The sequence below is a fragment of the Balaenoptera borealis genome (assembly GCF_965194805.1).
Source record: "Balaenoptera borealis genome assembly, chromosome: 2".
NCBI lineage: Eukaryota > Metazoa > Chordata > Mammalia > Artiodactyla > Balaenopteridae > Balaenoptera > Balaenoptera borealis.
Genome location: NC_138867.1, coordinates 81,690,889 through 81,708,288, shown reverse-complemented (window position 1 = coordinate 81,708,288; position 17,400 = coordinate 81,690,889). Strand labels below are relative to the sequence as shown.

Here is a 17,400-nt window from a genome sequence, read left to right as displayed (position 1 = left end):
GATGAGGAAAAGAATTCAGTGTTTTTAATAATCTACCACCTTATTACTGTTGGGCTAGTGAGATTTAATATAAGTAATAAGGATAACTCTTAAGTGGTATACAGATACTTATGTTGTATTAAAAAATCAGTGCTATTGATTACTACCTAAGTAAGTAAAATGTTAATTGGAACTTAGAAATATTTTTTATAGTCAAACTCGATTTGTGAATTTTATATGAGACGTTATATCCATATGTATCTTTGATTTGTTTGCTTATGTATGCATCTATCCACCCACCAAACATATATTGAGCCCTTCATTTAGTGCTCAGCATACAAAGAACAAGTAAAAATTCCAGCACTCCAGGAACATATGGTAGAATACCAAAGGTAGGATACCAAAAAACAAAAGAAAACAGAAAACTACAGTGATTATTACATGATATGTGTTATGGGCAAGATAGTAATAGGTACAGGATGCTGTGGGAGTGCTGAGGTAAGTATTCCTGATTTAATGTTCAGGTGATTTAATGTTGGGGTCGAGAGATTTGTTGGAGAAGTACCCATGAAGTGAGGCGCAAGTAGAAATTATATAGTGGGGAAAAAAAGGCAAGTAATTATGCAAAAGCAGGAACTGGGAAGAGAAACTCGCTCTCAGAGAATTACAAGTAGTTTGCCATCACTAAGACTAAGGGTTTAAGTGGGAAAGTGGCTGGAGATAGGTTGGCAGAGACAAATTCCTGCACCTCATAGGTGTTTGACCTTTGTTACAGAAACACTGAAAACTTATCAAGTTAGGCCATGTTTAATTTTTATTCTAGAAAGAGCATATGCAGCAGTGGGCTGAAATAGAATTACTTCATTAGGGAGAGGCTTTTCACCTATTTTAGCTCAGAATTTTATGTCTGAATATAGATTTTTTCCCCCCTCTGAACCTATATATATTTTCTCTCAGTTGTTAGGATTTCCTTTTTTTTTTTTAAGGGCTATTATAATCTTTTATTTATTTATTTATTTATTTTATATTTATTTTTGGCTGTGTTGGGTCTTCGTTTCTGTGCGAGGGCTTTCTCTAGTTGCGGCAAGCGGGGGCCACTCTTCATCGTGGTGCGCGGGCCTCTTCACTATCGCGGCCTCTCTTGTTGCGGAGCACAGGCTCCAGACGCGCAGGCTCAGTAGTTGTGGCTCACGGGCCTAGTTACTCCCGGGCATGTGGGATCTTCCCAGACCAGGGCTCGAACCCGTGTCCCCTGCACTGGCAGGCAGATTCTCAACCACTGCGCCACCCGGGAAGCCCAGGATTTCCTTTTTAAATAAATTATGTAAAGCATTTACATGGTTCAGAACCTGACAACTCATTTCTATCCTTGTTCCCTCTACTTTCTTCCCTCCCCTCCCTTTGTAGGTAACCATTTTTAATTTAATTGTTGTTTTATGCTGCCATTATTGCTTTTTTCAGAAGCATAAGCAACTATGTGTAAACATTTCCCCCTTCATATACAAAGGAAGCATACTATAAACACTTTTGCATATTGCTCTTTTTACCTAACTATATCCTATAGTTCATTCTCTGGCAGTATGTAAAACATTCCTTACTAATTCTTTGTCTATTCTTAATCCTGCTATAAACAACTAAATAAAATAAATACTTTATACTTTTAATACCTAAGGTGAAGACATTCTAATAATAAACCTATGCCTTTAGAGTAGTCTAGGCTCAGGCTGTTAGCTTTTATCTCCAGCCAACTTTTGCCTAGAGAGTATGAAAGGAAGATTCATACCTTCACTTAAGAATTTTGACTTATTAACAAGGAATTTTGACTAGCTACTTTATGACTAATCAAGATATAATTAACAATATAGGCTCATGATAGTTCCCAAATTCAATCATCCGTCCATTTACTTTTCAGGTATTTACTGAGCGCCCACCTGTGTAAGGTATGCTGGGAAAAATAAACAGTACCCTCAAGAAGCTTGTAAGCAATTAAAATGATACCCCTCTGCTTAATTCTTCTTTCCTAAGGGATTAGTTCATCTTCACTTTCTTCTAAATGTTCCGTGATTACTGTACCTGACTTGTTTGTGTCTTCAGTGCTCCCCATACTCCTAGTTCAGTTATCTTAAATATGCCCAGAGTGGTATTTATTGGTTGACATGACTGTCTCTCCATAACAGGTTAGAAGTTCTTTTAATGGTAAGGACTTTGTCTCATCTCAGTCTTCCCAGTGCCTAACGAATGAAAGTTCTCATAAGGTTTATTGAATAAATGAAAAACGTCTTTTGCCTAGTGGGTTAAAGGAAAAATAAAATTGTGTGTCAGGAAAAATATCTTCTCTGATATTCTTGTTGAAATTTCAAGGGACCCAAGTAAAATACAGTATGGTAAATTTTGTTTTTGTTTTTTAATTAAAAGACACTATGCTGTTCTTGAACCAGGTGTCTAGAGGGTAGAAATTGTGGCAGAAATGTAGAAAAACATATATTCCACTAGATTCCCAGATTTTAAAAATAGGCATATGTTTGTTCACACCTTAAGCATTTTAATTTATATCTTTTGGAATCAAAAGTCTTCTTGAAAACTTTTATGTCTGTATTTCCATGTAGAAACTTCTTGCTCTCGAAAAGGAGAAATTACTTTTAGAAAGGGATTACTTTTTGATATTGCAGTATTTTCTTAGAGTAATACCTCCATCTGGTGGTATTTCTGAAAATTACAGCAAGAGAACATGAAGCTTGAGTTTTGCTGTGTGTTGGTGTATATTATATTACCTGTTGTTTCTCATGAAGCCAGATGAAATTACATCAAAAGCTGAGTCTACCATGTATTTCAAAAATTTAATGCCCTGGTTTTCAACAATTCAAATGTAAACATCAAGTGAACAAATGGCCTTTTGGGTAATAGTAATTTATACAATCATTTATTAGTACAGACCATCTCTAGACTACTTCGGACTGAAAATAAGTTCTGGAGAATGAGATAGTTTCTCATTGAACTGTTAATTGCTTTCACATGTGTGTGTATAGAGGCTAGGAAAGATTGTGAGAATTTGCTATTTCAGATTTATTACTAAGGCACCATAAAAGACTCAGTAATTTTCTCAGAGAAGCAATTACTGATCTTATTTTTTAGTAAATTGTATTTTATCATAGTTTAGTGGTAATTAATTTACATTCCCCTGAGATGATAGAACATAAAATGTAAACTTGAAAACAAGTTGAAACTGTAAATTAATTTGTTTTCTGCCTTTTGCTATGAGAATGTTTAACACATTTAACCTTTTCTTCACAGAATTCATTCTTTATGTTTACTACATCAAATAGCCTTTTAAAGATAGGGACTGCCGCTTAAACTTTTCGTTTTCCCAACTTTCTAGCCCAGGATTCTGTACTTGGTAGGTTTTGTTCATTATCTTGGAGGAAGATTGTGATCTGATTGCTTGTGTTTTATCCCAAACTGTACTTAATCTATCCAGTATGTCAGTTATTACCAGAGATTAACATTAATTCCTTTTTCTATTTGTTTGGTTATAGACAGTTGACATATGAACTGAACAAGGTTTAATGATTTGGGGCTTTTTGCTGAGTTAAGAAAAACTAAATTTTTTAATGAATTTTGTTTGAAATCTGTTTATTTTCAAATTGTAGCCAGTCGGATGATGATTCTGGGTCAGCGTCAGGCTCTGGATCTGGTTCAAGTTCTGGAAGCAGTAGTGATGGAAGCAGTAGCCAGTCAGGTAGCAGTGACTCTGACTCTGGATCCGAATCGGGCAGTCAGTCAGAGTCTGAGTCAGACAATTCCCGAGAAAATAAAGTTCAAGCAAAACCACCGAAAGTTGATGGAGCTGAGGTAATAAATAAACTATCCAATGAAAGGTAGATTTCTTGTATTACTTTGGAAAAATGTATAGCTTTGGTTTAGAGCATTCTTAATCTAGCTTTTAGAAAATGTTAATTTCAAATATTAAAATACACTTTAAGTGATTCCTGAACTTGTGGTTCAGTATCTGTGGACTGATTGGCTTGGAAGAGAAGCAGTCTGTAACTATATGAACACATACAAAACTTTGTAACTGTACAAAACTTTGTAACACATACAAAAATGAACACATACAAAACTTTCTCTTTTTGAGGCAGAAATTGTTGCATAAACATTCATTGTCTCATGGATAAAAATTTAAGGGTTTGTGAGGTCTTTTTGTTAATCTTACAGTGTGATCTCTACTTTCAAGATCTTCAGAGGAGATACTTTATTGCTAATAGGAGACTTTAATAGAACTCTGCTTCCTTGAAGATACATGGTAGAATCGGCTAAGAGCCATTCTGTTTAAAAAAGGCTATTACAAGATTTACTAAAACTTGTCTATACCTCAGAATAGTATACAGTAGTGTTACTTAGAGTACCAGTCATGATAAGATGCTTGGGCCAGAATATACATACAGCTTCCTTCATTCAGGAAGTCTTGCTATCAAAAACAAACAAAAACAAAAAGTCAGTTGAACTAAAACTGTGCTTAGTTGATTTGCATTCTGACTCAAGCTCTTCATCTTCACCTCACACCAATTAAAACAATAGCAGCCACACTTTGAGTAGCACTGGTGTCATATATTATCACATCATTTTTGAAAATAATAGTCTTAATACCAAAGAACATATTGATTGATTGTGAAACTCAGAACACCATAAATTATTTATATACAACTAAAGCTCAGCATTTTATTTTAATTATATTGCAATAATATTGTATTACATATAATGTGAGTAAGAAAAATAGTCTTAATTTATTATTTGGAGGCAGTGAAAATGTTGGTACTACTTTTCAATAAATTAATCTTTTTCCAGTTTTCTCAAAACTTTGTTCTTCACTTGTTTATATTTCTATTATAGTTTTGGAAATCTAGCCCTAGTATTCTGGCTGTTCAGAGATCTGCAATGCTCAAGAAGCAGCAGCAACAGCAACATCAAGCTTCATCTAATAGTGGATCAGAAGAGGTGAGTTTTCATTGTGAAAACTCTTATCTGAAAAATAGACATGATATGTAATCATTTAGGTAGCTATTTATGAAATTACTAGAAACAGTAAGGGTTTTAAAAGGATAGGAAAATAACTACATTTAAATATGTGTATCAATAGTCTTGAAATGTAGACATATTTTTATCCAAATTCCCTCTTGTTTCTAAAACGAACAACAGAAATTTGTATGCATTTGCTCATAACAGCAAAACTAGAATAAACTAAATATGAATACTAGGAAAATACACATACACAAACACACACAGGTATGCACTCACATATATGAATGAAGAAATACTATACTATTAAATCATATTTGTACAGAACATTAATATCAGAATTCTCAACATGTTTTTAAAAGAATAGGCTGCAACTGTAAACTGTAGTTCCTGTGCGCACATGAGCACACATGCAGGTATGTTTGCACAAAGACATTCAGGAAGAACTGTAGGTTTCCCCAACTATCCGAAAGTAGAGTGTTCCTTTCCTAAGCCAAATGGTGTAAAGCAAAGAAGCTATTTCCTTAGGACACATCTTGGTAACTGTTGTGCAGAATAAACGGAGATAAAGCACAGATGCTCACAAACACAGTTCAGAATTAGGGAGCTAGTGCTGAGATGCGGAGTGTAGTTCCCAGGGAAGGAGCTTGGAGGTGCTGTTCTCGCTGCTCCGCATGCTTGCCGCCTCTATAACAGCTCTCTGCAAAACAAATGCTGAACGCTGTTTTTGCTTTTTGCCGGTTTTTGTAAAAGTAAAAATTCTCTTTGGATTTTTTTCAGTTAGTGAAAACAGGTACCAATGAAGGTTTTTTGTAAAAGTGAAGTGGTAGAAATTGAACTTTCAAAGAGTGGGGGATATTTGTGTATCAAAAACTGCCTGATGAGGAAGAAAAATATTAAATGAAAATTTGACATCCCAACAATTAGGATTCCTTTCTGAGGCCATACTAGGCAACAGTAATAGTCTCCAGAGACAGTAGATTGTAAGATTTTATACAAAATGCTGGCATTGTGATGTTTACCTAATTTCACTGGCTGTTATATATTTGCAATAAAAATGTTATTAATTACTTTATGTGCTAATTAATGGTATAAACATAACATGGAAAAAAGAGCCTTTATTATTAAAGTGAATGCTAATAAAAAGTAATAAAAGTAGTAAAGTAATAAAAAGTTAATAAAAGTAATAAAAATATATTATGGTTAAATTCTAATCATTAATAACATTAACTTTATATATTTTTCTCTACAGGATTCTTCTAGCAGTGAAGATTCCGATGACTCATCGAGTGAGGTCAAAAGGAAAAAGCATAAAGAGTATGCCATTTTGTTCAACTGATTACTTTTATATCAAGAAAATCCTAATGATTTTGTATTTCTGCCTTTATGAACAATTGTTGCCAAAAGTGAACTTCTTGGTTCATGGAATTTTATTAGGTTAATTTAAACCATTAATTTTTAACTTTTATCTTTCCGTGACAATCTGAGTTTTTTGTGCCATTTGTTTATCTCCTATAACCCCTCTCCCTTGTATATTTTTAAACTTCAAAGATCTTCTTAGTCACAATATCAGAAAATCTTGATAACTTGAGAAACCTATATAGGAGTGTAGGGACCAACAGATGATAGATTTTAGGTGACTCTGATGTTAATAGCTATCCTTACTATTTATCTGCACATGAAATTTACTTCTTCTGTAGAACTCATTTAGAAACTCACTGTAATTTCCTAAAGATCTTGACCCAGGAAGTGTTAAGAGTAGCTCAGATCTCAGTTCCGATATTTTAGATGGTCTGAGTTTTTTTTCTCTCATTTCTCATTGTTCCATTGTCTTGTCTCTTATTTTTCTCTTTGTCTTGGGTATTCTGCACTTTCACTTTGGTGCATCCAGCTTTGGATTTGTTATTTATTTATCCCACTTTATGCACTTTATTTTATGTATCTTTAATGTGAAGATTCATGAGTTTTACTAGTTTCTGAAAATTCAGTCATTGTATCTCTAGGCATTTTTTCTCTTTCCCATTCTGTAAATCTTCTCTGTTACTACAGTTAATAGATATATATTGTATCTGTCTTACTGGATCATATCTATTGTATATATTTGTTGGATCATCCATCCTATCCATGAATCTTACTGTATCATGTTTTTTATCCTTTTATTGCTATGCTACATTCTGGCTGATTTCTTCAGATCTGTCTTCTGTTTTACTAAGTATTTTCAACTACTGTGTCTCATCAACTGTTTAACTCTTCCACTGAGTTAGTAATTTCTGAACTTAGCATGGGTGCAAGCAAAGAATATTTTTAAAACAAAAGTAATTTGGGATGATGGATAGATTTGGTTGGATATAAAAATCATAATATTTATTATAAAAATGTAAAACAGAGACTTTTTCATATATCCTGCCTGTTGCTATTGTCTAATGTGCAAACTCTGAAAAAAAATCTCAAGATAAAAAAATTAGTTTCTCTATTATGTTTTTTTATCATAAACCAGATTTTATCATATGTGCTTGCTTGTGTAACCCTTAACACAGTCTTAATTGATGCAAGCCATGCAGAGCAATGGAGTAGCAACAGCAACTGTGAGACAGGATGTAGTGTATACGTAAGAACTTAAATGTGTATCTTTCATTTGAAGTTTATATTATAGCAGAATATTAACAGTGCATCCAATATTTTTTTCTTTACATGTTAATTGGAATTAAATAGACTAAAAATAGTAATAAAGTTAAGGTAATAATTGAATGTTGGTTAAGATGGAATTTTTTGTTTGTTTTTCCATTTTCTGATCCCTTATTTTAAGCTTCTTAATGAACATGTTGTATTTTAAAAATCATTTTTGAAGGGTATGTTTTTAAAAATCACAATCTCCAGAAAATTAAGATGAAAGGGATTAGAATCTCTTTTTGAAATGGCAAGTATAATAATTATACAAGGTTTTCAAAATTAGACAGTGTGACTCTTCAAATTAACATACTGTGTTTTCATCTATACTAATAATCAAAATAGATCCACTTAATTTGCCTTTCACTGAGGTATAACTAAATAATTAACAGAAAACTCTGGAGTTGGAGAAATCTATGAAGAATATTTTCTAGCATTTTTCTTATTCTATAGACATTTGAATATTTTTATAATGGGTGAAAGCAATATTTTTGATATCAGCTGGAATGTAATTTAGCCTGATTATTTTTATATCTTATCAGACATAATTTGCTATATGATAAGTATGAATAAACATCCTTTATATATTTTACATACAGTGAAGATTGGCAGATGTCTGGGTCAGGATCTCCATCTCAGTCTGGTTCAGATTCAGAATCTGAAGAAGAAAGAGACAAAAGTAGTTGTGATGAAACAGAATCTGATTATGAGCCAAAAAACAAAGTTAAAAGTAGAAAACCTCAAAATAGGTAAGTATAGTATGTTCTTGGTTTGATTCTGAAAATTGTTGGTTACAGAAGGTATTTGTTCTTTTTCTCACAGTTTCTCAAATCTTGTTTTATGCCAGTATTTCTGTAAAACACCTCTCTCCCCTGGTCTTCCCTAGATCTAAGTCAAAAAATGGAAAAAAGATTATTGGACAAAAAAAGAGACAGATTGATTCATCTGAGGAGGAGGAGGAGGATGAAGAGGACTATGATAATGATAAAAGAAGCTCTCGTCGACAAGCAACTGTCAATGTTAGCTATAAGGAAGACGAAGAAATGAAAACAGATTCTGATGACCTACTTGAAGTCTGTGGAGAGGATGTTCCTCAACCCGAGGAAGAGGAATTTGAAACAATAGAACGGTTTATGGATTGTCGGATTGGGAGAAAAGGAGGTATTTTTTTAAGAAACATTTATTTTTTGGTTGTTTCAGTAATACTTACTAGAGTAAAGTATTTCTTGAAGATTTTTCAACTTTGAAAGCCAAGAGGGTGGATTTTTTTCTTTTTACTTATTTGCTTAGCCTGAATATTTTCTTCCCAGGAAGTATCCATTTGATCTCATCGTACGTTGCGGATATTAGGGAATTTTTAACCCGTGCATTTGAGTTTTTCTGTTACCATACCTAAATAAATAGTTGTTTTTTAAGTATTTTCAATTTGACATATGGTTTGGTTTAAAACTTCGTTCTTGCATCTCAAATATGTAAGTTATTTTTTAGTTACCTTGACATACATTTTTTTCCTTTCAGTTTTTTTAAGACATAATTGACAATGCAGCACTGTATAAGTTTCAAGGTGGGCAGTATAATGACTTGACTTACATATATTGTGAAATGATTACCATAATAAGTTTAGTTAACATCTGTCATCTCAATATAGATAGAATTTTTAAAAAAATTTCCCTTGTAATGAGAACTTTTAGAATCTACTCTCTTAGCAGCTTTCAGATATACCATACAGGAGTGTTTACTATAGTTATTATGTTGTACATTACATACCCAGTACTTATTTATCTTATAATTGGAAGTTTGTACTTTTTGACCACCTTCATCATACTTGCCCTACCTCTGGTAACTATGAATCTAATCTCTCATTCTATGAATTCTTCCCTTTCCTCCCTCCCTTTTCCATTTATGTGTGATCACACAGCATGTCTTTCTTTGACTTATTTCATTTAGCATGATGCCTTCAAAGTCCATCCATGTTGTCACAAATAGCAGATTTCCTCCTTTTTTATGGCTGAATAGTATTCCATTGTATATGTACATGTATATGTATATGTATGTATCATGTTTTTTTTAACCCAGTTATCTATCAGTGGACACTTACGCTCTTTCCAAAGAGTCTTGGCTATTATAAGTAATGCTACAGTGAACATGGGGGTGCAGATATCTTTTCCACAGTGATTTTGGACATGTAGTTTTTAAAGATGATTTTTAGTTATTTTAATTTCCAATTATTAATGTTTCAATCGTCAGTTATCATAAATTGCTGTATGATCTCATGTGAGCTGCTGTCTTTTTGACCCTTTTTTTTCTAATTTTAAAACCGAGGGGATTAAATTAGATAATCTTTCTGTTCTAGAATTCAGAGTTTCTTTTATAAATGTGTAATATAATTTCCCATAAATTCTTACACCCTGTTTGTTATTTAAAAGACCATATATTTTTCTCTTTATATTCTTGAAGTTTTGCGTTGAAATGCTTCTATAACAGAATTACATAGAATGTATTGTGGTTTTCTTTTCAGCTACTGGTGCTACTACAACCATCTATGCAGTTGAAGCAGATGGTGACCCAAATGCAGGATTTGAAAAAAACAAGGAACCAGGAGAGATCCAGTATTTAATTAAATGGAAAGGATGGTCACATATCCACAATACTTGGGAGACAGAAGAAACCCTTAAGCAGCAGAATGTTAGAGGAATGAAAAAATTAGATAATTATAAGAAAAAAGATCAGGAAACAAAAAGATGGTATGTTTTATATTAGAGTTAAAAATTAATGATACTTTATTTCTTTTTCAGTTTCTTCATTATTCAAACTGATTCACATGATGAGTGGCAAAATGGGAGACTTTGTGCTACAGATGGTGTTTGGAGGATGGGTTATTGGGGGAGATTTTTAAGTCTGTTCTTGGATTAATAATCTTTCAGGTTGAAAAATGCTTCTCCAGAAGATGTGGAATATTATAATTGCCAGCAAGAACTTACAGATGATCTCCATAAGCAGTATCAAATAGTGGAGCGAATAATTGGTTAGTAATAAATGATTCTAATTAAACATTTATCTTTCCATGCTTGAAGTCATCTGAAAAAAATCTTAAATTTACTGCTTACACATCAAATACAGTAGCTTGCTCTTACTATAATAATAGAGTATTGTAAATCAGATGGCTTATTTTTACTTGTATAGTTTTTAACCAAGAATTATTCCTTGGATAAGAGTGTAAAAAGTAAAATAAATACCTGATTTATCTCACAGCTCATTCCAATCAAAAGTCAGCTGCTGGCTATCCTGATTATTATTGCAAATGGCAGGGCCTTCCATACTCAGAGTGCAGCTGGGAAGATGGAGCTCTCATTTCCAAAAAGTTTCAAGCATGCATAGATGAGTATTTCAGCAGGAATCAATCAAAAACTACTCCTTTTAAAGACTGCAAAGTGAGTATTGTTTGTCATTTTTAATTATTGAAAATATATTTATGCATCATAAATATTACAAGCCTACATAGAGAGTTGGATCCTGATTTCACATAGGCTAAAGGAGAGAACTGCTTGGATGGTAGGTCTTACAGGAAATGATGTTCCTGTAATTGCTATGCCATCTTACATGTGGCACTGTCTTTTAGCCTTGGTGAGTGAATCTGTGTCAGATAGATAATAAATTGGTGGTGGTAGTTGTGGGGAGTGGGTTCGGGAGATCAAAAAGGGAAAATTCCCTGGAAACTAGATGTATATGCTTGATTTAAAAGGTAGTGAAGGACTTCCCTGGTGGTGCAGTGGTTAAGAATCCGCCTGCCAATGCAGGGGACACGGGTTCGAGCCCTGGACCAGGAAGATCCCACATGCCGCGGAGCAGCTAAGCCCGTGCGCCACAACTACTGAGCCTGTGCTCTAGAGCCCGCGAGCCACAACTGCTGAGCCCACCTGCCACAACTACTGAAGCCTGTGTGCCCGTGCTCCACAACAAGAGAAGCCACCACAATGAGAAGCCTGTGCACCGCAACGAAGAGTAGCCCCCGCTCACCACGAGTAGAGAAAGCCCACGCACAGCAATGAAGACCCAACGCAGCCATACATACATACATACATACATACATTTATTTATTTTTTTATTTTTTAAAAAGTAGTGAATATTTTCCATGATGGTAGGAAAGGAAAAGAGGGATGTCCCATAAGAAAGTATCCAGGACTACCTTGCCTAATATAATATCTTTGTACTTAAAATTACTATTAGTGATAGTTTTGGGTGTGTACTACTAGAATTTGTTTTCTTATTACAAGATGGAATTAAATTCATAATGGTAATTTAGAAATCAGAAATCAAATGGGAAGCTAAACCAGTTTTATGGTTTATTTCTACGTCAGGGCTGGAGCGATGGTTAAATGAATAAGTTTAACATAGCTTTTGCTTGTGAAACATGTAAGACCCAAGTATTTCAGTAAGAACTTACTTGTCTATCATTTTTTATTCACAAAAGAGAGCAAAATATTTTACCGTACATTGTTACAGTAATAGAAAACAGTCTTCTTTGACTGAATCCTCAGATATATTTTGAGTCATGGAATTTTGGGGCTTGATTTGAAATGAAATTTTAAAATTTATGGTAAAAGATAAAAGATCTTCTTCTTTTAATATGATTTCTTATGTTTAATAATTCTTCATATTAACATTTATTTCTACTAAAGGTTTTAAAACAAAGGCCAAGATTTGTAGCCCTAAAGAAGCAGCCATCCTATATTGGAGGACATGAGGGATTAGAATTAAGAGATTATCAACTGAATGGTTTAAATTGGCTTGCTCACTCTTGGTGCAAGTAAGTATATTTTGAATTGTCTATTTAAGAGGGTAAAAATTTTACAAATACAGGGTTTGGAAAAGATTTCTACCAACGTAAAGAATAAGACCCTTTGGTGTTTATATGCAGGTCTTTGAATTTCCAATTATATAAACAGTACTTATTACATATTAAGAAGAAAGAACCTTTTGATCGTTGCAGTATTTAAATAAGTTTTTATTGAAATTGAAATCAGAATATGTATACATTCTGTTTCACAGTAGTCCTGGACTATTTCTCTTCCAGTTATTTCTAATGTCCATTTAGGCCTCTATTTTTCTTTCCTCTCTCCTATGTCCCCTACTCTGTTCTTGGCAATATAGGTGACTAAGGTGCAATTTGTTTTTAAAACTTTAGCATAGCTGTAGTTTTATCTGGGCTCTACCACTTGTAGATGGGTTGTGTTCTTGTCTACATATCTGATTATAGGTAATGCTGTTAATCTTTTAGCTGCTTCTGGTCTAAAATGATAAATTCTTCTCTTATAGTATTATAATGGCCTTGACATTTATTATTTATAGTTAATAAAAGTGGCATATTATAAATAATACTATCAGATTCATCTTATTTAACTTCATATAAACTTGTACATGGATTATGTAAAAAGGTTTCTTGTAAATTTGAATCTTTATTGCATACCTGATTTTTGTTTTTAACTTTGTAGAGGAAATAGTTGCATACTTGCTGATGAAATGGGCCTTGGAAAAACAATACAGACGATCTCATTTCTGAACTATTTGTTTCATGAACACCAATTATATGGACCTTTTCTATTAGTAGTACCACTCTCCACTCTCACTTCCTGGCAAAGGGAGATTCAAACATGGGCTTCTCAAATGAATGCTGTGGTTTATTTAGGTGACATCAACAGCAGAAACATGGTAAGTTGTTTCTCCACAAATTTAGAAATTTAGACAAACTTGTCTTTGAGGACACATCTTGATTTGTCTTTATAAAGTCTTAGTTTCTAGCATTAAACTTGCCACACAGTAAGATTCAATACGTGTTTGACTGGCTTAATAAAAATTAATTTTTGGTTTAGTGTTACTTTATATATACATTTTTCCTGCCTTATTGAAAGTTTCAAATATGCATGAAAGCCTACAGAAGAGTATAATAAAGTTCCATGTGCATAGGTCCAACTTCACAATTTTAACTCTTGCCAGTTTTGTTTCATCTGTACCTCTACATGGTACTTTCCTCCCAGTTATTGTGAAGCAAACCCCAGACATAATATTTCATCCTCAAAAAAAAAAAAAAATCACTTGTGTTCGTCAAATGAGAACTTCCTTCAGTAAGAAGTGTATATTAAAAATGTGTCTTTTTTTTATAGAAGGTTTAGATATGCTGGAGTATTTATATTTTATTTATGATAAGTAAGATCATTGTAGCTTGTTGGACTATATAAAGAATAGTTAAATTATTTTATTACCTAAACATATAGACATAGTTTTTTGTGTATTTTGAATGGATTTTATTTTAGATATTCAAGTAACAGTATACTTTTTTTTACTGTTTGTCTTAAAATTGTCTTTGAAATTTCTTGATAGATAAGAACTCATGAATGGATGCATCCCCAGACCAAACGGTTAAAATTTAATATACTGTTAACAACTTATGAAATCTTATTGAAGGATAAGGTGTGTATTATCTGTGTTTCTCTGTTTAGTATATATCAGTGTTTTCTTTACCATACGTTGTGGATAGGATGAGAAGATAACTTAAATCAGGGGTCAGCAAATTAAAGCCTGTGAGTCAAATCTGGCTTATCTGTTTATTTTTTTTATGATCCTTGAAGTAAGAATAATTTTTACATTTTTAAAGTGTTGTAAAAACAAGCCAAAGAATATGAAACTAGTTTGGTGTAGTGTCTGTTGATTTGTGAAGTCTTTAAAGAGGAGGAAGATACTTAACAGGATTACGCTGCCACTGGGTAAATGCTTTATAGCTATTGTCTTATTTAATTCTTCATAATTACTTTATAATATACTGCTGTCCCTATTGTGAAGAAAAGTCAAGTCTCAAGGAAGTTAATGAACTTGCCTAAGGTCATGCAACTGTTAAGTAGCAGAATCAGGTTTGTCTCTGTTTTAAGTCGGAGACCCACGTTTATGTATTGGAGATACAATTCATAAAATTTATACAGTAAATTATAACTACACTTGGAGTAACACACTGTTCCAAATTTATTTTCTCCAAATTAACATTAATAGAGGTTTCTACTGGGCTTAGGCTTAAAAATCTTCTGTAAAATTTTTAAATGATACTATAGTTTTTATTTTCAATATGTAAGCTGGTAAAAAAAAAAAACTTTCATTTTATTATATTATACTTTGTTTTTCTAATGGCTCAATTAGTCATGGAAGGAACTTTATTTTGCATGTTGAGTTACTTGATTTGAAGATTCCAGTAAATCTTAGAATAATACATAATTTTTATCTGGATATTAGACATAGGTTTGTTTTTAAATTTGCCTCATTTTAATGTTTCTCTCGAAATGTTAACTATGTTTTTCTGTTCATTTTAAGGCATTCCTTGGAGGTCTAAATTGGGCATTTATAGGTGTAGATGAAGCACATCGATTAAAGAATGATGATTCTCTTCTGTATAAAACTTTAATAGATTTTAAGTCCAATCACCGTCTTCTTATCACTGGAACTCCTCTGCAAAACTCCCTCAAAGAGCTCTGGTCTTTGCTACATTTCATTATGCCAGAAAAGTAAGATAAATTGAGATATACAATGTTAGTGTTAGTTTTGTATGCTAAGTTTAGCAGGAAAATAATTAGTGTAGGTAATAAGGTCAGAAGGAGGTTATATTGTCCCAAACATTGGACCAGGGATTATTAAGAAGAAACGAAATGGAAATGGGATGGAATATTTCATGTTTGAAATAATACTTTAATTTTTCAATTTTGTAAATAAATAAGCTTGAGCCACGTATGATAAATTACAACAGTTGATTTTGCCTGGGTTCAAAATATACCTTGCTTAAAAAATAGAAATAGTATCATTCTTAGTACTGAACGGTAGCAGTAACAACAGTAATGAGGTGCTCTTAGAAAATTCCATTTTCTAAATGAGGAAAACCAGACTAAATAAGGATAAATAACTCATCCAAGTTCACATACATATTTTCTTTGAATAGATTCAGAACTTTCTTTGAGAAATATTTTAGTGATAATTACTCCCGTATTTGAAAATATTTCATCTTTATTTAACTCAAGGAAAGTCAAAAATTATTTATAAAACAACTCCTTATATTTTACCTCTATATAGATATACAATAGATTTCTTGGAAGGATAGTTATTAGAAGTGATTAATTTTAGCTAATTTTTTTTTTCTAAAAATCTGTATTTTGTTTACATCTGACTATCCTGAAAAATCTCAAATGCATTTTGACTTCTTTTAGTGATTCTTCCATTTGCTTAAATTTTTAAGGTTTTCTTCCTGGGAAGATTTTGAAGAAGAACATGGCAAAGGCAGAGAATATGGTTATGCAAGCCTCCACAAGGAGCTTGAGCCATTTCTGTTACGCAGGGTTAAGAAAGATGTGGAAAAATCTCTTCCTGCCAAGGTTGAGCAGATTTTAAGAATGGAAATGAGTGCTTTACAGAAACAATATTACAAGTAAGCTGTAAACAGAGCACGTGTTCTGAACATTTAATTGTACATAACCCCTGTCCTTGTCTCATCCAGGTGCCCCCCAGCCCCATTTGGGTCTTAGAGCAGTAACAATTCTTGAATTTTAGAATGGGTTTATTCTATGGCATATTGATTGAGGCAGAGAGATTTAATGGTATGTCCAAGATCACGGGTGACATAAGACTAAATAATTCATCTTATAACACATCATTAATTGCTTTTCTCTATTTCATACTATGTTACATTATGGAGGGTTTCTTTTTAAGTGTTAGGATTGCCATGATACCAAGGCATTATTATGTAATTATGATGACTATATAATTGACAGATAGAAGTAGAAGCCAGAAGAACAAACTTAGAACAAAATTTTAGGCCTCCCCTGCTTTTCGAAGAATGTTAATAATCATATTTTGTATAAATTATGTATGTTGGATCTATATAGTAACACTTCAAAGAATCAAAAAGAAATATCTGTCCTAATATCTGTTTAAACATCTAATTGCATAAAATGCACTGCTACATGCATTTGAATTCTCAGAAACATTTTATGACAAATGTGTGTCATCCACTTAAAAACTACATTTATTATATAAATTTTACATTTTTTTATGGAAAATTTCAGACATATGCAAAATAGGGTAATATATTAAACTCCATCACTCAGCTTGGTTTTCAGCTCATAGCCAGTCTTATTTTATCTCTAGCCACCCCCACTGCCCCTATTTTCTGTCATTTTGAGGTAAATCAGATGTAATTGTTTCAAGTCCCTTCGAAGACTAACTTTGTAAAAAGGAAGAAAATAAAAGGTGTTAGTCAAGTTAGATCATGGTGAGAGGAAATGTTATGTATAATTTGCAGTAATAAAATAACCACTTAAAATTTTTCTCTAAGTTGCATGTGTATTGTGTAACTGTAATTTAGAGAAGGCAATGGAGCTAAACCAGATATCCTCATGGGGTATTAGGTGCCCAATGTAGTGAAATTTGTAGGAAGGTTAAGATAGGTAATACAGTTGACCATTTAAAAAATAAATTTTGGGGGTAAGGGATTAATACACTATATTCACTGTGTTATGTTAAGCCTTTACTTTGTATAGTTAATGGTTCGGATAGCAAGTTATGTGTTCTCATGAGTCTTATGAATGAGGTTCATTAGTCTTGTGAACAGAGTTTGGTCCATTGTATATGCAGTTGAACTTCTTAATGGTGCAGTTTTGCTTTGGTACTTAATTGATTTTTTATGGTTTTAGAATTCATCCTGATAATTGT

At 32.8% G+C, this 17,400-nt stretch overlaps 1 protein-coding gene across 6 annotated transcripts in view; it reads left to right on the top strand.

Annotated features, from left to right (window-relative positions):
* CHD1 (chromodomain helicase DNA binding protein 1) overlaps positions 1-17,400 on the top strand; it is a 75,392-nt gene that overhangs the window by 21,172 nt on the left and 36,820 nt on the right. For all 6 annotated transcript variants that reach the window (XM_082374990.1, XM_082374988.1, XM_082374991.1 and 3 more), the window contains exons 3-15: positions 3,627-3,828; positions 4,867-4,971; positions 6,245-6,309; positions 8,259-8,408; positions 8,546-8,820; positions 10,178-10,403; positions 10,584-10,684; positions 10,912-11,090; positions 12,339-12,466; positions 13,152-13,368; positions 14,038-14,127; positions 15,016-15,206; positions 15,929-16,117. In XM_082374990.1, the coding sequence (XP_082231116.1) occupies positions 3,627-3,828; positions 4,867-4,971; positions 6,245-6,309; positions 8,259-8,408; positions 8,546-8,820; positions 10,178-10,403; positions 10,584-10,684; positions 10,912-11,090; positions 12,339-12,466; positions 13,152-13,368; positions 14,038-14,127; positions 15,016-15,206; positions 15,929-16,117 (2,118 nt within the window). The remainder of the gene's footprint in view (positions 1-3,626; positions 3,829-4,866; positions 4,972-6,244; positions 6,310-8,258; positions 8,409-8,545; positions 8,821-10,177; positions 10,404-10,583; positions 10,685-10,911; positions 11,091-12,338; positions 12,467-13,151; positions 13,369-14,037; positions 14,128-15,015; positions 15,207-15,928; positions 16,118-17,400) is intronic.